Consider the following 21,324-nt stretch of genomic DNA (forward strand, 5'->3'; position numbering starts at 1 on the left):
CTCTCTCTCTCCCTCTCTCTCTCCCTCTCTCTCTCTCTCTCCCTCCCTCCCTCCCACCCTCTCTCCCTCCCTCCTTCTCTCCCTTCCTCCATGCCAACCTCCCTCCCTCTCTGGATCTCCTGCTCTCTCCCTCTCCCTCCTCTCCCGTGCTCCCTCCCTCCCTCCCTCCCTCTTTCCCTCCCTCCTCTCCTCTCCCTCTCCTCTCCTGCTATAGAGGGCTCCGACAGCAGTTCCCAGCCAGCGTGTTCAGCCTGCCTGCCTGCCTGCCTCTGTGTGTGTGTGAGCGTGTGTGCGTGCGTCTACTTTGTACTGGGAAGAACACAGCCCATGTGCTCTGCATGGACGTTACTGATACTCTGTTTAGCTTGATTTTCGAAAAGCAGGCAAGATGTCCAGCACACCACATGACCCCTTCTATTCTTCTCCTTTCGGCCCATTTTATAGGAGGCATACACCATACATGGTACAGCCAGAGTACCGAATCTATGAGATGAACAAGAGACTGCAGTCTCGCACAGAGGTAAGTACTTCAACCTTGGGGATGTGTTTGTGTATTTTTGTTAAGCTATGCATGAGCTTTTCCTAGGGTTTCTGGCTGAATTCCGTGGGAAGTGTCCCACTTGATACTACCACGTATGTGGAAATGAGCGCCGGGGTGAATCCACGAGTTTGAACGCTGGGTTTCCAGGCACAGCAACTCTTGTAGCAGGGGACAGTTTCTGCCGGAATCTTGAGAGAACCCAGCACTTGATTCACATGCCAGGTTTCCAGAAATGTTGCTCTTCCAGAACTCTGGTATTTTGCAGGCTCTGAGTCAGTCCTGTTGGTGTTTCTTGAGATATAATTCCAAGGAATTTTGTGATTGTTTGCATATGACTGTCTATATATGTATTTTTTTTTTTTTAGAAATAAATCCTAGAGGAAGTCTGCTTTGACCTGTCTTTGCTTTTCAAAGTCACCAAAATCGAGGTAAAAGGGGGTGCAGACGAGTAACCCTGCCTACTTCTCAGAACTAGCCCTGGAGGGACACATAGTATATTTCAGTGTTAAAATCAGAAACCAGTTGCTTGGGGCAAGGGGACTCTACACTTTCTCCTTTTGCTGTTGGCCGTGCCCCCCTGATCACTCTACCTTAGGACAGGAGCTGGTTCAGCTTTCAAGTCAGCTCTAGTTTTTGCATGTTTGAGATCTTGTGCCTGAGAGAGGGAGACTCAGCCTCCTAGGCAGCCAGCAACTCTGGGAGCAGAGAGAACAGGACTTTCAGAACTTTTTAAATGCAAAACTCCAGACTCGCCTCCTGCAATTTAAATCTTTTATGTCAGTTGACTTTTTCTCTGTGCTAGCTCAGCTGGCAGGTCTTGCTGCTGGGCTGTCCATCTGCCTGTGAGTTGGGGCTTTGTGGAAGTGTTCGGAAAAGCAGTCTGTTATAGGTACACCAAAGTTCCTTTAGGAAGTGGAAATTGCTAGGAATTTAGTCTTCTCTGCAGAGTACAAATACCAGAAGATTTATGCCAAAAAGCTTTTAGGGAATAGCTTTGGTGGAATTTTAGATTGAAGATTGACTTTTAACTCTAGGAAGGGACTCCATTAAGTTTGCATTATAGAATCAAACACACTTGCTTGAATTGTCAACAGAGCCATAGAGAATTCATGACGTTTCATGTATTTAATACAGCTAACAAGATGTGACCTGCTTTCTGATTGGCTAACTGCTGGACAAGGACTTATATGTATTTTAAAAGCTGGGTTGTCTTTAATGACTGCTATTTTCTGTATATGTTAATACACCATAGATGCTAACTATGACTACTGGTATCCTTGCTCTTTCTAGAAGCCAGTAGCTCCTACAGAAGTGCAAACTATGTTTTGCTTAGGGTGGTGAACTGTTGGCAGTGACTGATATTTGTGCTTGCTGTTTTATGTATGTTGCTTTGTGTGTGTTACAGTTTGTATATTTCCTTCAGATCTTTGCAACTGCGTGTTGGAATCTTAAATCTCTGCATAAACTATTGGTTGACATAGCCTGCTTTCAGAACTAGGAGGATAGAAAATGTCTTATAGTTCAGGCACACATTAATTGCAATACAGATTTGGGAAAAATAGTCTCTTAAAAGTGTGATCAGTTATAAAAAAGAGGCCAGGGACTATTATGGCTCAATTCTTGAAGAGCAACAATATTTAAAAATGACCTGTGTCCACCTTACATTTTAGAAAGTTTTTGAGGAATTGCAGAAATTCTTCTCCATCCTCCTGCAGTTAGGAACACAGGCAGCATTCTCTGATGTCCGCCTGCCCTCCTGCCCATTACTGAGCACTTGGCTAGGTCTCAGCTAGGAGACTTATCTGCAAGATTTCCCTATTCTTGTCCTCAAAAAAAAATTGCAGGATTCAATATGGTCCCATGTTTGTTTCCCATTTGAGACAAGACATTTGAAAAGACCTCCTTTTTCAGTATGCTTCGCAAAGATGCCACATTATTTTTTGTGAGAGCTAAACTCAGGAATTCCTAACTTTTTGATTATGGGGTATTACTTTTAAAGATTTAGCTCTGAGTAGAGAAAGACTACTTCATAGCTCAAGAACCAAGAGAAGAAAGCTTGCTATGACAAATCTTAAAGATTTTTTTAAACCTCCCTGCCTGTGACAGTAAAGTGCTATGAACTATTTTCTGATGTGTCCTAGAGCTCACCCTTTACATTTTTCCCTCCTTAATTAGATAATTTTTCAAATAATTATTTAAATAATTGCTTCAATACTTCTTTTTTCTTTGCTAAGCAGTAAAATACTGTCATGAACGCAATGCCATATATTTGTTTTTATTTCACATGAAAAGAAGAGAGAATCAAACAATTGCTCCTAAGATATTTAAATATTTACATAAAATATTAAATTTTGATCATGATGTATATACTTTGAAAAAAATAACTTTCATGTAAAGTTACACTGTACGTTTGCCAATAATTGTTGTTTATGATAAAGCTTTTCTGAGTTCTGGAGAGGGATTGATTGGAATAAAATACAAAGATACTCAGCAAGAGTTATTAGTTTATTCACATGCAAAATCAAATATGCCTTTGAGTGATTACTTTGAGAATTTAGCCAAAGCATACAACCATTTTGGGCAAGAGTGACTCACCCATCCCTCTTCCTTCTCTCTCCTCTGGTCCCACTCCTACAGTATATAGTATTATTTCATTAAGTCTTAATCTCTCTCTCTCTCTCTCTCTCATACACACACACACACACACACACACACACACACACCCCCCACTGGGTAATACTCTCAAGTCTTCACTCCTTTTGGAACATGGACTTGGCTAGAAAAAAAAATATAGCAAATCAGTATGTGATGAAGAAATTGTAATCAAGTTTCTGGAAATTTCCTAGAAACCTCCTTTTTTATATGGAAAGAAATTAGTAAAGAACCATGATGTTTACCTACTCTCCTTCCATGGCTGATCCCAGGGCATTTTCTCATGGGGATCGATGCCTTTCTTCCAATTAAATTAAATCAAAGTTCTTCAGAAGCTGGGAAGTTTTAGTTTAAAGAGCATGGCATTGGGAGTTAATATTATTTCTTTTACAAACTAGTTGGCATAGGTCTTGGTTCCTCATTTGCAAATTACCAACAGTGTCCCTTTAATTGAAAATTCAGATTTTCTGGTTTTTTAGCATGAGAAAGTATTGTGAAGAGTGCAGACATGATTTCTTTGCTCATGGTATTCAGTTCAAAATCACAAATGGTAATAAAATAACTGGGTAATAAGCTAGCACTTAGAGCAAGTAGTTCCTGGATCGAGTAGGTACTCATTGAACGTTTGCTGACTAGCCAATCAATGAATCAGTAGACAAAAGGAGATAATTTGAAAACCAATGCATTTATATTAGCACCTTCCCTGATAAATACACTTCTGAAGTTTTTTGGGGCCTGGTATCTCCTATTGAGCTTGAAGCAGCTTTGGGCCTGTGCTTCTCACTCTCCCTAAAGTTCTCATCTCACATCCCCCACATTTATTTTATCTGAGGTCATTTAGATCCGTAATCTTTGTGGCAAAGGAAAGCAAGTGACTAAGTACTAATAAGACCTCACCTCTCTGTAAAGGAATAGGCATGCATTAAAGAGCAAACAGCAATAACAACAACAAAAGTATGTTTTAAATGCTGCTAGGTGTTCTGAAAAGTAAATTTTTTTAAACATTAGAATCTCAGTGGAATTTAATAAAGAAATGTGTGGGTGCTCCCCCCACCCTTTAAAATGAAATGAAGAAAAACTCTGAGGTTGGCATCACTGTGTTCACTGTAATTCCCAGGCAGCAGAGAGGAGTTTACATTTTCTGTTGTGTATGCTGTCAAAAGTTGACCCAATGTCTTCCAAAATTCATGTATTTGAATGGTTTGGCAGTGCCAAATGTATTTTGGAAGAATACAGCCACACAATTATATAGTTTTAACACTGCACACACAATACAGTCAGATAGGATATAAAAATATGTCCTGAAGACTTCAGAATTTGTTCTGTGAAAAGCTTCAATAAAAGCAAAAACAATGGATATTTTTCATTTTTAGGTCTCAGCTCTGAGATGAAAATATAGCTAAAATATATGAGAAACATTATAGTGGACATCATTGTAAGTGAAGGGATTTAACTAATGTTAGATTATTACACAATTTAAGAAAGTTTATCAAGTACAGTTCACAAATCTTTGTTAGAGTAGATACTTTCCTATACCTTGTTTTCTCATTCAAATGACCCAAACTGCCTGCATTTAAGTGAAGATATTTTTAAGTATATATAGTTCCTCATGTTGGCACCATGCTATTTTTTTTTAAATACCATAAACACCAGAAAAGTGTGAGTTCCGTTGTATATTTTTCCTGTTTTGAGGTTTTTTTCTTTTATCAATATTACACATCCTCTTCCAAAAGAGAAAACTGTGATTACAATCAGAAGCCGTACGCACAAGGATTTTATCAGAATTACAGTTTTTAGTTTTACAGGATTTAATATGAAGGTTACAAATATTCGAAGACCTGGAAATTTAAATCTGCTGATTTTCACCCCTTCTCAGCTCAACTCTAAAACTCCCTGGGGGGGGGGGGGGGGAGGAGGGGATTCTTAGTTCTCTTTTCTTTCAGCTACATTTTTATATACTTTAGTCACAGCGTTTCACTTTGTAACATCATGTTTATTCATGGAATAGCTTGGTGTCATTGATGTTCAGATGGAATCTAGTTAAAATGAGATTAGTTATTTTGGATAGGTGGAGAAAAAGAAAAAAATGCTTTGTGATAACTTGGAGGTTTCTCCCCCCTAGAAATTTAGAAAGAAAAATGTTGCTGCTACTCTGAGATCTATGAATGATATTCAGTGTTAAAAACAGAACTTTGTTAGTTGTTTGAAGGGGGTTGGTGAGGTGGGGGAGGGGGCTGGGTGGTGGAAAGGAAAGCTATTTTGAAAATGTTAAATGAAACCAAAAGTGCAGTTTTAAAAATGAGAACTTCCAAACTCTCTTATTTTTCAGGATTTCTACATGGCCTCAGAAAACAAATTGTAGGGCTCTTATACTGATTTTATTTTCTTGAAGTCTTTTTCTTCCCCCATTTTCTTACTATGGGAACTGTTTTTAATTAAAAATTGCTGCAAACTAACTATTCATAGGAGGCCAAGAAGAAAAAAAAAAAAAAGAACTTTCAACTCACATTCAACACAGATTCTTATCAGCCTAAAATCAATGCACATTTAAATTTCTCTCTTTTTGCTGTGTAAATTATGATGTAGGATTTAAACGCTATGCATTTTTTAAACATTTAGCTTTTTATTTGGGGTTCAGAAAGAAATTAATTTAAAGTATATGGAGAACAGGGCCATAAATCTCTTTTTATTACAGTTGTCCACATTAACTCATTTTTCATGAGGAACACAGAGCACCCCCTTTCTGAACAAGCAAACAAAATGTAAAGCAACCCCAAACATCCAACTTTATAAATGATCAAGAACAAAATTCATAAACTTACTTATCTGGATTTGGTGGGTGGACCTCAAAATATAACTGACCTAGGGAAACAATGTCTTTTTGAAGTGTCAGAACACAGCATTTAAAAAAAATGCCCAAAGGACGGAGATACTGCAAATACCTTCGTCATTTTCTGACAAGGCGTTTCCCTTCTTTTTAAATTTTTAAAAATCAGTATGAGCCTAGATTTTTAAAAAAACATTTAAATTCTGGCCGCATGCATTTGAACCTAGGCAACTATGAATGCTTAAAACAAAATTCAGGCATTCCTTCAAGAATTTGCATACTTTAGGCAATGACAGTCTCAGCGTCTGGAAATGTAAACATGATTAAGATATTTTCTGTCTTCTAGAAGCTTACAACTTGATAATGAAGGGAGACTTACAAACCACATTTACAACAGAGAGCCATGATAGGTTAATACACAGTGTATCGTGGGCGTATTCCTGTAGTGAAAGGTATATACACCTTTCTGAAAGGCAGTCATAGAATAGCATCTTTGGAGTTTTCAGTGTCTGTTGGGCAAGTATTAATACTAGGTGCTTTTTGTACATCGACTCAAGTAAACCTCATGATCACATCATATGATACTAATACCTACTAACATCTGCACTTTTACTAATGAGGAAACTGGAAACTGACAGGTTACATAAATTGTCCAAGGTCAAATAGACGGTAGTTTAGCTTCAGAGGTTGTAACTACTCTAACATAGGACCTCTCTTGAAATAGGAAACACGAGCTAGAAATCTAGTTCTACCTATAGAAATTTTTAATGTGAATATATTCATTTTTTTTTTCCTAAGACAAATTGACTTTGGAGGTGGCTTGGAAATTGATCCCATTCACTAACTTGATTCTGCTAGGTGTGTCTCAACGGCCTGACTTAATTTGCAAAGGGACCAAGTGAAATTCCAAGGGATGGATCCAGGGATGGAAAATATACCCTGGTAACTGAACAAAAAAACCCAAATTACACTCCTTATTAAAGAATACTTAAGGCCAGGCACAGTGGCTCATGCCTGTAATCCCAGCACTTTGGGAAGCCGGGGCGGGTGGATCATGAGGTCAGGAGTTCAAGACCAGCCTGATCAACATGGTGAAACCCCGTCCCTACTAAAAATACAAAAATTAGCTGGGCATGGTGGCACACGCCTGTAGTTTCAGCTACTCGGGAGGCTGAGGCAGGAGAATCGTTTGAACCTGGGAGACGGAGATTGTTCCACTGCACTCCATCCTGGGCGACGGAGTAAGACTCTGTCTCAAAAAAAAAAAAAAAAAAGAATACTTAAGATGCCCACTGTATCTGAAGAGTTATTGAAACTGTTATTGAATATAATGCATAGTCATCTAAAAGTTTTTTTTTTTTTTTTTTTTACTTAAAAATATTGAAATTTCCATTCAGTGCTTCTTCTTAGTTGTGCCCCGGGAAAGATGGTGTTTTTATTGTTTTAAACAGTAGTGGATGAGTATAAAAGCTATCTCATTTTTTGGTGGAAACAATAATCAAAATAAATGTTAGGAAATTAAATTACAATTCAAATTGGGCATAGTATTGGCTTCCTTTGCAGGTAATCAATTAGGAATCTTAGGAAAAATAAAGACATTAAGGGGAAAGAACTTTGAACATGTTTGGCTTCTCAGGATCCTCGTTTAATCTACTCCTGAGAGGAAGTCAGTCCCCACATCCTGTCTGTCTGCAGAAGTTCTTTGTGGGAGGTGATATTTCCTTCCTACCCTTGCAGACCACTTTAGCTACCTGCAAAGCCATTGTCGTTAATGCCTGCCAGTTGTTGAAGATAAGATAGATCTCCTCATTTGATCCACCCCTAAAGCCTGAGATGCATGCATTCTATGCATTCTCATTCTCCTTTACCAGACAAGAAACCGAGGCCTCAGTTCATGCATGGCCATCCTGAGATTTGAGAGCCCAGGGGCTGGATCATCTAACTTTTCACTGTATAGGCTGTCCTGGAGCATACTGGTGAAGGGACGTTGTTTCCCAGCTGCCCGCTTCCTCCTGGAGGCCCTGGTAGCCACACCCTTCTCTCATGTTAGTACCATGTTCCACCAGCCTAATTTGAAGTTTTAGTCTTCCAGTTTAAAATAGGAGGCTTAGCATTAAGGATTTGGCAGACCCCTCTGAAGAAGAGGGATCTACCCTGTTCTGGTGACATTACAAGCCCCCAGCCTCTCTTTTTGGAATCAGGATGGCCTCTTAACAGCACTCCCTGCCCCCTCTTTCCACCTGATAATCTGATCCCCACAAACAGCCAAGGTGATATTTTTAAAGCATAAATCAGATCGTGTGACTTTCCTGCTTCCCCTCAAACCTAGAACAAGCTCTAAACTCCTTGCTCTGGTTTTAAGAATCTGTTGATCTTTTCCTTCCTGATGGTCCATTCTTACCTCCTACCAAGTATTCACTGGACTGGAGCCACGGAGGGTTTCTTTGGGATCCATTAACTTGCCAAGCTGATTCACACTGCAGGACATTTGCCCTCGGTCAGGGGACACCGAATATATGACTTTCTCTGTAATAACTCAGCTAAGTATTAGGAGACCTCAGTTGAGTTAGGATTTAGCATAGTGCTGGTTTTATTTGCAGGTAATCAATTAGATTTCTCAAAGAAAAGAAGGACAATAAAGGAAAAGAGTCCCAGCAATTAGGAGGTCCTGTACTGAGCAACTTAAATGTTCTCTTCCTAGTGAGCCCTTCCTCAAACAATTAAAATTAACCCCCAATCACTTTCTGTCACATGCCTTCTTCATAGGAATTATCGGAAGCCTATGTTTTCTTGCTTCTTGTTTATTTCTTAAGTGTTTGCTTGTCCTTGATAGAATATAAGCCCCATGAGGGCAGGGACCTGATTGTCTTATGCATCATTGCATCCCCAGTACCCTATGTAGCACATGGCTGATGTGCAAAATATATCTATTGAATAAAGGAAATTAAGTTGTTCCAGCACTGGCTATCCTGACATTAAAATTCTCCCCAAGTCTTACCAACAATTGCCTACAGTTCCAGTAGGAGAAGAATCTGTGAGCCTAATAGCCCGGTGAGCATTCACTGCTAGAATGCACATCCAGCCCAAAGGAAAAAGAAGCCCCGAGAAAACAAAATTTCTTCTGTGAAGGGAGTGTTGACCTGACTATTTTGCCCTCTGGATAGTGCAAATCTGTTGGGAATCTCCTGACTTCTGATTAAAAATGTTTATACTTATCCTAGTGTTTCTTTTTTCATTTGATATTTCTGCTACTTCTCTCTCTCTGTATCTACCTGGGGGCCCACAGTCATGAATTACAATATGAATCATGATAATATGTTACATTTCCTGGAGCACTTTGCATTTTAGGTAAGTGCTTTCAGGGCCATTAATTAGCTTATTTGAAGTGATTTGCACAACAGAAAATATGGGAAGTTCTAACAGTATATGATGCTGTGGTCTATAATAACTTTGTGTTTGCTAACTGGTGTGTGTGTGTGTGTGTGTGTGTGTGTGTGTGTGTGTGTGTCAGAGACAGAGAGAGGGAGAAAGAGAGAGAGAGAGAGATTTGTTCTAATCAGATTGTGTTTGTGTATGTGTGCAGCTTTTGGTTAGGGAATGTGAACAATTTTTTTCATCAATAGTTTTTTCTCCTGGAATGAAAAGAGTGACCAGCCTTGAGCATAAAGGCTTCAACCTCAGTATGACTTAATAATAAGACAGATTTGGGTCCAAACTCTGAGTTTGTCTTTTACTTGCTGTATAATATTCAGGAAGTTTCTTAAATTTTCTGAGCCTCAGTTTCCTTAGCCTAAGTGTTACATTGTGAAGTAAAGAATGAATGCATGTACAATGCCTGGTATATAATAGGTGCCACATCAATGGGAACTGTGATGATGATGATGATGATGATGACGACGATGATACCCTTATTCTGGATTTTATCAGCAAATTAAGTAGTGTAAGTAATGCCAAACATTGCTTCATTTCTTTTTTTTTTTTTTTTTTTTGAGACAGAGTTTCGCTCTGTCGCCCGGGCTAGAGTGCAGTGGCCAGATCGTGGCTCACTGCAAGCTCCGCCTCCTGGGTTTACACCATTCTCCTGCCTCAGCCTCCCGAGTAGCTGGGACTACAGGCGCCGGCCACCTTGCCCAGCTAGTTTTGTTTTTTTTTTTTTTTTTTTTTTAGTAGAGACGGGGTTTCACCATGTTAGCCAGGATGGTCTCGATCTCCTGACCTCGTGATCCGCCCGTCTCGGCCTCCCAAAGTGCTGAGATTACAGGCGCGAGGCACCGCGCCCGGCCTTCATTGCTTCATTTCTTAAAAGTATCTTTAAAAATGCTTTTTATATGCCTGCACTAGCATGTTTCACTTTAATAAACAAAACTTGCAATAACATGATCTAGAACTCTTGAGTTTGGTGGTTCTTGTGTGATAATGCCAAAGGGGCTTTTCACTGTTATATGGCAGGGATGATATAATAATCATATACCTTGTTATGTGAGAGTAATGGCAGAGTAGTCACAATCTCCTGCAAATTCAAGACTAGAATGATCTCTTAGGCATACCTATAGTTAAGTAGTAAGGGTTGACCAATGTATGAGACCATGTGTACCCCGTCTTGTTGGGAAAAAGCTGTGATTGGGGTTTTCTCCATTTAAGAACTCAGTGGAGACAACAAAACATTAAAATGTTCCCTTTCACCAGTGCCTTTGGAGGGCTGTCTGAATGGCAGCCCCAGGAGAGGGCTGGAGAGCACACACCCACTGGCCTTGACTGGCCATTTCTTCTAAGGAGGCAGGCTTCTCAATATGCAGCCCAGCACAGATTTCTCCAAGGGAGCCGGGTCAGCACTGGTCAGAAGCCTGAAGCACCACTGGCGTGTCTGGACTGATAACAGCCCTTCCAATTGACTCACTGTGACACCTTGTGGCTTACTCCTCACACAGTGAAAATGCACACAGTGGTGGAAGTAGCGGTGTGCTGAACCCTGCCATATGGTATCTTTCTGGCCACAGGGATCAGGTGGATGGGTAGTCATGCTACCTGTCTCTTTTTTTTTGTACAGATGCAATTGGGCATTACACTGTGCTGATTTGCCCCACTCACTTCAGTGTAGCACCTTTTTTTATTTTTCCTGTTGAATTCTGCAAATTACATACATTGTCCTACACTTCATTTCTCTGACCAGGGCACCTACGTTTTCTATAGTCCTATATTAATAATAATTTTTATCAGCCTTTATAGAGTAACATCTTGTGTAGCTCAAACGTTAAATAATTTGTAGCCCTTTTTTTTTTTCTTTTCCTTTAGGTAGGAGTTAGGATGTATTACACTTCTCCTCCCAACGTAGGTCATTTCTTAGGACCCGTGAAAATTTGATCTTGATACTGAAAATCTGTGTAGACAAGAAAAAGCTAAACCAATACATAAAACTGACCAATTGGCAATACATACAGAAAACAACCTTTTTTAGACCTTACAAGTTTAACATGATTACCATGTAGTTGGCTGAAATTTGTTCCTTGAAATTAAAATTAAACCATCAGTGCATATTACCTGCCTTTGAAAGATTCTAATTTGATGGAGCCTACTACTCCCAAATTAGATGAATCCTAGAATTTCAGGGCTGGAATGGTTATGAGATCATCTAGCCCAAGCTCCTGATTATGGAAGTGTAGAAGCCAAATCCAAGCGGGGCTAACTTGGACTAACAGTGCTGTCAATTCACAAGCCATCTCAAGTTATTATACATATTTTTTCAAGTCTTAGCACTCTCCTGTCACTACGTAATTACCAGGAACTGGCCAAATCCAAACACACTTACCAACCACTAATCTGCACCTCAACACTACAAAAACTTTTGTATTCCAAGTCCATATCTCCTTTTTCAGTTTTCCAAATGTCTTAAAACAGTGTTGATTTTTAGTGTCATGCTATTGATGTTGAAAAACACATCACTAACCTTCATTGCTTTTGAATTTATGATTTCCTTTGCCAGTTTATTTAGAATACAGTTGCATGTGCTTTAAAAGACATGTCTCCTTTTTTGGTTTTAAAAACATGGTACATTATTAATGTAGAGTATTGTGAAATACAAAAATGTTCAAAGAGGTAAAGAAAATCATCTTTAATTTTACCATGCAACTAAATTGCTGTGAACATGTTAGTATATAAATTTAATGCACACATACATATACATAAATCTTTACTTGCTTACAAGCATATTGGACATCCTTTTGAATCCAGCTCTTTCAACTAAAATTATGAGTATTTTACTATGTCCTTAAATCTTCTTAAAATATAATTTTGAGTTGCCTGAATTATTCATACATCTGTTTATGTTTTAAAAATTAACACCATATAGATATTTTAAAAATTATTTGACTCCATTGTACCATGATTTGAGATCAGTTGTTTTTTTGTTTTTTTTGTTTTTGAGACAGGGTCTTGCTCAGTTGCCCAGGCTGGAGTGCAGTGGCTCTATCACAACTCACTGCAGACTTGACCTCCTGAGCTCAAGTAATCCTTGAGCCTCAGCCTCCTAAGTATCTGGGACTACAGGCACAAGACACTGCACTAGGCTCATTTTTTTAAAAAGATTTGTAGACATAGAATTTCTCTTTGTTACCCAGGCTGATCTCGAACTCCTGGCTCACAGTGATCCTCCTGCCTTGGCCTCCCAAAGTGCTGGGATTACAAGTTTAAGTATTCTTAACAATCAATTTTATCCCCCAATGAGGTAGAGGATTACTGGTATGAAGGAGTTAACTATGATGACTATTACGATGACCATTAGCATTTGGTACTAGTCAGAAGTCTTGAATCTAGGCCTCTCTGTCTCCCTTTCAAGAGAGACCCTTATTCTCACTCCCTACTCCCAACTTGAGGGCAGATCTTTTTTCATTTCTGCTTTTCCTTCTCTTGTATTATTTCTGAGTCAAAAGGCAGCGAGCATGTAGTCTTTCACAGGGTCCATAAATCAAAATATTTTAGCACAATTCCTACCGGGAAGAGGAAGCTTGAATTAATGTTAAGAGTTAGTGTTGATCTAGAACCAGTGGGTTGAGATATAGCAAGTTAATTTATGACACCTCTGAAGGACGTGTCTTTAATTCAAAAAGAAAAGGGATCCCTCAAAAAGTGGGTTATGTCATGACTTGTATGTAATGTTATCCTGTTTACTGGATCAAAGAGGTCTTTGGGATTGGGTACTCTCTTACTCATATTTGTGTCAGTCATAATGACTGATATTCTCTGTGGCCAGTATCAATCTTCTTTTTTTTTTATTTTTTTTTATTTTTTTATTTTTAATTTATTTATTATACTTTAAGTTGTAGGGTCAATCTTCTTTTAAAGGCACATTTCACTGAGGCAGCCATTTTGTTATCACTTCCTTTTTTTTATTTTTTGTTTTTTGAGACAGGGTCTTCCTCCTCAGGCTGGATGGAGTGCAGTGATGTGATCACAGGCTCACTGCAGCCTCGACCTCCAAGACTCGAATTTCTCACACCTCAGCTTCCTGTGTAGCTGGGACCACAGGCGTGCACCACGACATTTGACTAATTAAAAAAGATTTTTATTTATTTGTTTTATTTTGTAGACGTGGTATCTCCCTATGTTGCCCAGGCTGGTCTCAAACTCCTGAGCTCAAGTGATCCTCCCGCCTCAGATCACTGTTTTTGCATGGGTAATATGCTTTTTAAAAATAAGCCTCATACACATATGCTTCTAGTACAACATAGTTTGTGCAATAAGATTATGTCCTCTCCCATGGCATTGGCGTTAAGAGCTTAACTTCTGGAGTCATGCAATTTTTTTTCTTTACTTAGTGGCTGTGCGACCTTGGATAATTTATCCATCTGTGCCTGGGATGCCTCTGTGGGTAATGTGGGGAATAACAGAATCTATGTGTTTGGGTTTTCGTAAGATAGAGTGAGTTAATTCTTATACAGTGCTTAGCATAGTGACTGTACCCTATGAAGGTTAACAATTTTTATTGTGGCTTATTTGTTTAATGGATATTGAACATCTACTATACATGATATTACTGGTCTAGAGACGAAGAGGGCAGTATCTGTGTCTTAGAAGAGCTTACTGGGGACACAGTAAGGACTTACAGGGAAGGAAGGTCTTGAGGGATACATGGGAATTTGCCGATTAGAGAAGGGTGGTGGGAAGGGGGTTTAAGGTAGAAAGAACAGCAAATGCAAATAAATTGATATTATATTTTAGGAAGGGTGAAGATTTTGACACTGCTGAGGCTTATGGTCTGGGGTATATGTATTAGTGTGTATATGATCGTGTGTGTAGGCCTGGAGAAGAAGTGGGGGCCAAATTGTGGAGGTATTGAAATACCAAGCCAGGGTTCTTGACCTTTCAGAGACTATACTTTGGATGATAGCATGATTATTTCACTTCTCCGTGCCTTGGTTTCCTCATCTGCAAAATGAGACAGCAGTCGTCCCCATCTCACAGAGTTGTTTTAGGGAATTTAATGAGGTAAGGCATGAAAGCCTTCAGACCAACACCTGGTACATAGTAAGGATTCAGTCAGTGGCCGGGCGCGGTGGCTTAAGCCTGTAATCCCAGCACTTTGGGAGGCCGAGACGGGTGGATCATGAGGCCAGGAGATCGAGACCATCCTGGCTAACCCGGTGAAACCCCATCTCTACTAAAAAATACAAAAAATTAGCCAGGCGAAGTGGCGGGTGCCTGTAGTCCCAGCTACTGGGGAGGCTGAGGCAGGAGAATGGCGTGAACCCGGGAGGCGGAGCTTGCAGTGAGCTGAGATCCGGCCACTGCACTCCAGCCTGGGTGACAGAGCCAGACTCCGTCTCAAAAAAAAAAAAAAAAAAAAAGGGATTCAGTCAGTATTAGCTTCTACTATCTGGCCAAGGGAGCTAATAAAGTGTTTTGTTTTCTTTTGTTTTGTGTTGGCCGGGGAGTGAAGCAATCTGCTATGGCTTTGAGCAAGAACATTCTGATCCCTTTGTGGAGGGTGGACTGGTGGTCTGTCTTGGAGCACATCTGTCTGCTGAGAGGAAGAAATCAGTGGATAGGGAGATGCACAAAGGAAAAATTACACACACTTACTGGCTGACTGAGCTATTTTTAGCCTAGTGTGTCTGAAGCAAAGGATGGATTTTCATGGTATTTTTTTTTTAAGATGCAAAATTCCCGTAAGCCAAGGTGATGTAACTTGCCTTGTGACATTTTATTTGCCCGTCCTTGAGGTCCACACTGTGGGCCATGAAACGTTTAGCGGCCTGGGGCCTCTAGTCTTGAGTTTTCTTCGTGCCTTGGCACAATTATGACCTGTGTGAGGAACCAGAAGTGATGTGCTGGCCGCCAGCCTGGCCGGAGGACCCCACAGTGATGTGGCAGGGAGGCAAGCGAGAAGCCTACATGGGGAAGAGAAAAAGGCAAGAAGCAGTGAAACCTGACCTCACCCAGGACATGGGACATGAGTCTCTGACACTCAGTTTCCACACTGATAGAATGGGAAAAATAATCTGTCAGCCTTGGGGAACATCCCGAGCCCTAAATGGGCGGGTATGTGGTGTGGCTCTTCCCTCTACTGCATGGTAGTTCATGCCCCATTGCAGGCCCATGTGCTTTGTGCATCGAATGCGTGTTTTTCTTGAATCTTTCGCATACCCTCTTCCCTCTTTAAACTTAAGCCTCGGAGAAATATTTTCCTTCCCTGAGTCTATTTCCTCTTCCGACTTCCTTGGATTAGATGAGCTATGAATAGCAAGGTTCTCTCTTCGGCCACAGTCGATGATCCCGATTAGGTGGACTGCTGGTTTCTGTTTTTAATCTGTCACATCCAACACAAAATCAAGGTAAATAACGTGTTTTTGGCCCTCTGTTGAGCCTCCTTTAGCTATTTTTTTCCCACCTTCTTTGGTGAGGGATCTTACCGAGTCTTGCCTTCCGCACAAACTGGCTGGAGCTGGAGGACCGTGTTTTGCCTCAAAATGCTCTGGGCACCATTGTCTTAAAACCCGCACATAAAGGAAGCCTCAATGGTTGATTTTTTTTTTTTTCCGTCCTCGTAAAATAAGCTCAAAATGCAAATGCAGAATCTACTAAAATTACTGAGTTCAGTGGGTGCCCTGCATCGCCAGTTTTTTTTTAGAAAGGTTAAAATGCATCTGAACTAAGACTAGAAAATAAGCTTCAGGTGTTAGGTTATTCTGAAAAGACTGTTAATGCCTGTTGGCTAAGTGCATTAAACTGCATGGAAATGATCACTTGTGTGTACTATTTTAAAAACTGCTTGCTGGGATGGTGATTTAAACCTATTTTTTTCTGGACTCAAAACTTCACATTTGTCTGTTGAAAAAAAATACTGTATTTGAAACAAATAAACATTAAAATATAGTTTAGTATATTTCCAGGCGTTTATCTGAAAGGAAAATATGTCAAGACATTTTTCGTTAGAAGCTGAAATCTCAGCCTTAATTCACTCCATTGTATTTCCAAGGAGCTCAACCCTATATAATATTACCTGGTCTCTGGAGACCTCCTTGAAGGGATACCAGATACTCTTAGGATAACTAGAGAATGGGGGAGGTGGTTAGAGAATGGAGGGGGAATGGTTTCCAGTCCTAATTCTATATTTCCTGTGACTTTTTTTATGGGGGCAGGGGAAAAGGAGAGAAGAAAGAACTCTGCTGTTAGTTTTATTACGGCTTTGATTTTAAAACCATTTAAGAAGTAGCATTCATGGTGGCACCCTGTGGTGTCTAGGATGGAATTGCATTGGCTCATTCATTCCTCAATACCTTATTGAGTTTTTTTTCATTATGTGCTCAGTGAGGAAGGACCATATATAAACCCTGCCCTCAGGATGCTCACAGCCTAGTAGGGAAGATAGCCAACTGAACCTCCAGTTATAACTGAGGGTGCCGAGAGTGAGCTGTTCAGAGCAGCGAGGACAGAGGTTTTCCCAGCCAGGATTGCAGTACTGAGACATGCACACACGTGCATACACATGCACAGACATGCACACTCACACCCTTAGTTGCTTGTGCTATGTGGGAATTTTGACCCACATATTCCTATGTTTAATTGAAGGCCCTGTTAACTTCTTAACAATGCTACATCTCTGATGATTTAAGGAGGAATTAGATTGCGTAAACATCTCAAAACAGGGAGGTGAAGCTAGAAGCATAAATGCCCCAGTGATGGCTGCAACTAGGTCTCTTAACCTATTATAATCTAAACCTTGGGTGAAGGAGAAAGAAAAAAAAGCAGCTTTTTAAAGTCCACTGAAGACTTAAGATATGGCAAAAAATAATCGTTTTTTTTCTGACCATGAGAAATTGTCTGAGTATAGGGTGGAAAATTTCATCCTTATCAGGAAGTTAATCGTAGTAATTTATGTGGAACTTCCAGGTGGTTACTTAGTCAATCTTTAAAAATAAAAAAAGGCCCAAACTCCGCTCCGCGAAAAACAGTATCGAGAGAACTTTAGGAAGAAAGCAAATCATTCATAGCCTTGAATGGTTAGAAATCCATAAAGCTGAAGGCAGGAGACTGGATGAAAAAAGAAAGAAAATCTCAAACATTCAGGAGCAGGAGCCTTGCTAATCAGGATGAATATCTACTGAGTACTTACCAATCGCTAGTCCCACAGCTAAGTGCTTTACATCATGGCCTCAATTAAGCCACACACTGCTGTGGTACGTAGTGGTATCCACTCCATTTTTCAGATAAGACGAGTGAGGCCGAGAGATTAATTAGTAATTAGCCCAGGGCTTCAGAGGTAGCAAGAGTTACGTCTGTGGCTTAAACCTGGGTGTTCCCAAGTTCAGAGCTGAACTTCACTTGTCAGTCTGCTGCCTCTCCAGACAGCGCCCACTATACAGACGAAGATACTGAGGCCCCGGTAGGTTACAGTAGGTCTTGAGTCTCACTGTGAGACACATTCAGAGCCTTCTCGTTGACTGACGACTTTGATTTTGGTTCCTCAGTGGTCCCCACATTCCACTGTGGGACTAGCATCTGTTTACTGAGAATCCACTCTGAGGGTCACACCACTGTCAGAGTCATACCACCAAGGACTTCTTGAGGTCGGGGACCTTGCCTGGCTCATCTTTGTATCAGCAGCAGAGGACACAGGGCCAAGGGTGGAAATGATCATCTAAATAGTGCTTGAATGAATGAGGGATATGAAAGAAGTAGTAAGCTCCGAAGTTTACACAGAGTGAGAGAGGCAACTGACTATAAGGACCATGCAGACAAGCGCTGTTCCTCTCTTTTCAGGCACGGAAGGCTATGGGACATGTCTATGCAAACTAGAAAAACGTGCTCCTTCTGAGTGAGCCTATGGCCCTTTTGTGCAAATGAAATCTTCCTGGTCTTCCTGGCAGACGTGAGTTCCACAGGGCTTAGCAAAGTGCTCTGAATTTTAGCTGTTCCTTCTCCCCTTGGTCAGCTGCCTTTTTGCAGTGTGGAAACTGCTCAACAGTAAATGGAGGCCTGTTTTGATTAATTTAGTCACCCAGAACCTGGATTCTAATTGATCTTCACTAAATCTTCATTGGACACATGAAGAATTTTCTTTCTTTCTTTTTTTTTTTTTTTTCTGAGTTGGAGTTTTGCTCTTGTTACCGAGGCTGGAGTGCAGTGGCACGATCTCGGCTCACCGCAACCTCCGCCTCCCAGGTTCAAGCAATTCTCCTGCCTCAGCCTCCCTAGTAGCTGGGATTACAGGTATGTGCCACCACGCCCGGCTAATTTTGTATTTTTAGTAGAGACAGGGTTTCTCCATGTCTGTCAGGCTGGTCTCAAACTCCTGACCTCAGGTAATCTGCCCGCCTCGGCCTCCCAAAGTGCTGGGATTATAGGTGTGAGCCACCGCACCCAGCCCAAGAATTTTCAAGATGGTGCTAAATTCTCTTCTGTCATTAAGATACAGTGCATAAAGAAGAATGTTTGGGCCATGTGTCATGGAGGAGGCTGGGATCGGTTTGATAAGGGATTGTAGGATTTGGATTTGTTGGGAAAGAAGAAGGGCATCTGGTTTGGGGAAATAAAGGTCTGAGATGCCATCAAGCAAACATGTCTGGTGTAGGAATAGGGTGAGATTGGCTGACCTCTGCACAGGAAGTCTCTGGAGGTGTAAAGAAAATTGGACACCAAGAGGAGACATCATTTTCTCTGTTCCGTGCTTGGGTACCATGTCCATAGAATGCAGTGGGAATGAGGCTTCATGGAGATGTTAAATTGACTTCCTGTTTCTAGGGTAGACACCCTTCCTTCTCTACTCCCTCTGTGTTAGTTAGAATTCTCCAGAAAAGCAGATATAGGGTATATATCCAGGAAGAGATTCATTATAAGCTATAGACTCATGTTGTTATGGAGGCTGAGAAGTTCCATGATCTGCTGTTTGCAATCTGGAGACCCGGGAAAGCAGGCGGTATGGATTAAAGTCCTGAGGGCCAGAGAGCTGATAGTATCAATTCCAGTTCAAGTCGGAAGCTCTGAAACTAGGAGCACTGAAAGTAGGAAAAGATCAATATTCCAGCTTAAACAACCAGGCAGAGTTAAGCCAACATTCCTCTGCCATTTTGTTCTATTCAGGCCTTTTATAGATTGAATAGTGCTCACCCCCATTGGGGAGGGCTGTGTGCTTTACCCAGGCCACCAATTCTAACCACCAATTCTAACCCTAATCTCAGAGAAAACGCCTTCAAAGACATACCCAGAGATAATGCTTAACCAGATATCTGGGCATCCCTTGGCTCAGTCAAGTTGACACATAAAATTAACCATCACATTCTCTCCTGCCAAAATGCTGCCTTCTCAGATATAATAGAGGCTAGTGTCAGAGGCCTTTGAATGTTTGTCTGAGGACTTTGGATGTGACTTTATTGCAAGAGGGAATATTATATGTTCTTCAGCAGATCCATTAACATCTTACTCATTCCCTCATTTGGTACATCTATATTGAGCAGGGCCAGGTGTTTAGCATACAATACCGCATAAAAACAGAGATTGGCATTTCTTTCAGAAAATTTACAATCAAGTAAGGGAGCTGTACAGCAATTAAAAACTCATACCAACTAAAGTATAGTTGTAATGGATAAAATGTGCAGTATTTAACACAATGTGATCAGTGCACTAGAAGAATCAAGCATGTTTCTGTGAAAGCATAAAATAAATAAGGAAAGCTGACCTATATTGGTGGGAATAGTGGTCAGGGAAGGCTTCTTTGAGGAAGTGAATTTTTAGCTGAGACTTAAAGAACAAATGAGATCTAGCTAGAAAAATAGGACATGTGATGCCAAGATGGCATTTTAAAAGAGTAATAGTAAGCGCAAAGGCCGCGTAGCAGGAGGGAGCTGATTGTCCATAGTTCCTAGAGCAAAGAGGAGATGCAAGATGCAAGATGCAATCTGAAGCTGATGATACAGGTTGAGGTCAGATCGTGTTTGACTACAGATAGGATGTTAAGGGTTTTGGCTTTTTAGGTTTTTGTTTTAATTCTAAAAGTTAGGAAAAATGTACTCCTTTTGGTGGTGGTCTGAGAGAAGGTACATCATTAGAATGACATTTTGAAAATAACACTCAGGCTGCTGAGTAGAGAATGGCTTCAAAGGATTTAAAAGCAGATGCAGAAGGACATATTAGAGAAGGACTGTATAGTTTTCTGGTAAAAGATGATAGTGAATTGTATGGGCGATGGATTAGCCATGGAAAGTGTTGAGTATAAGTGGTCTCCAGCCAAACTCTAAGGTTACTGGAATAACAGAGTAGGAACCCTTCCTAGGCTTTATCTTTATTCTTGTCAGCAGTATGTACATGTATCTCCCAGCCCCAAATAACTGTACAGTTTAATGTTGTTCACTCTATCCACTTCCCAGAATCCATTGGAAATTGCTGTAACAGCACATCCTCAATGCCCATCAATTCTCCATGTCCAGCTCCTTCATGGCCTCCTCTGCCTCTGCTGAGCTATGGACTTCCCAAGCCCCTTCCCCTACCTGCTTTTGATTGGCTTTAACTTTTACAATATCTTCATTACTCCCAGTTTGTTCAACATCCTTTTTATTTTTTTAAATCATAGATTGATTTCATTTATTCTCTTTGCAATTTTTGAGTCTCGTTATTTCTCTGTTTCTCCTTGGTTATTAGTGACTCTGTTTTCCTTCAGTTGCCTCTTGTCTTTGAGAAGCTCTTGTGATTCTTTCAGGGCAATTTGCCATTTGGTTGGTCTGTCTTCCTTTTCCCTACAAGTTTTAAGTATGGCGTTTTAGTTTTCTTTTATCCCCTTTCCTCTTCTTCAGGTTCAACTGCAGACACTTTGCTC

At 40.5% G+C, this 21,324-nt stretch overlaps 1 protein-coding gene across 2 annotated transcripts in view; it reads left to right on the top strand.

The window, feature by feature from the left end:
- The first annotated feature begins 62 nt into the window (after positions 1-62).
- LOC105536883 (LIM domain-binding protein 2-like) overlaps positions 63-21,324 on the top strand; it is a 163,576-nt gene continuing 142,314 nt past the window's right edge. For both annotated transcript variants that reach the window (XM_011976369.1, XM_011976367.1), the window contains exon 1: positions 63-520. In XM_011976369.1, coding sequence (XP_011831759.1) covers positions 389-520 — 132 coding nt within the window. In that variant the 5' untranslated portion in view covers positions 63-388. The remainder of the gene's footprint in view (positions 521-21,324) is intronic.

This window comes from Mandrillus leucophaeus, unplaced genomic scaffold (assembly GCF_000951045.1).
Source record: "Mandrillus leucophaeus isolate KB7577 unplaced genomic scaffold, Mleu.le_1.0 Scaffold1647, whole genome shotgun sequence".
Lineage (NCBI taxonomy): Eukaryota > Metazoa > Chordata > Mammalia > Primates > Cercopithecidae > Mandrillus > Mandrillus leucophaeus.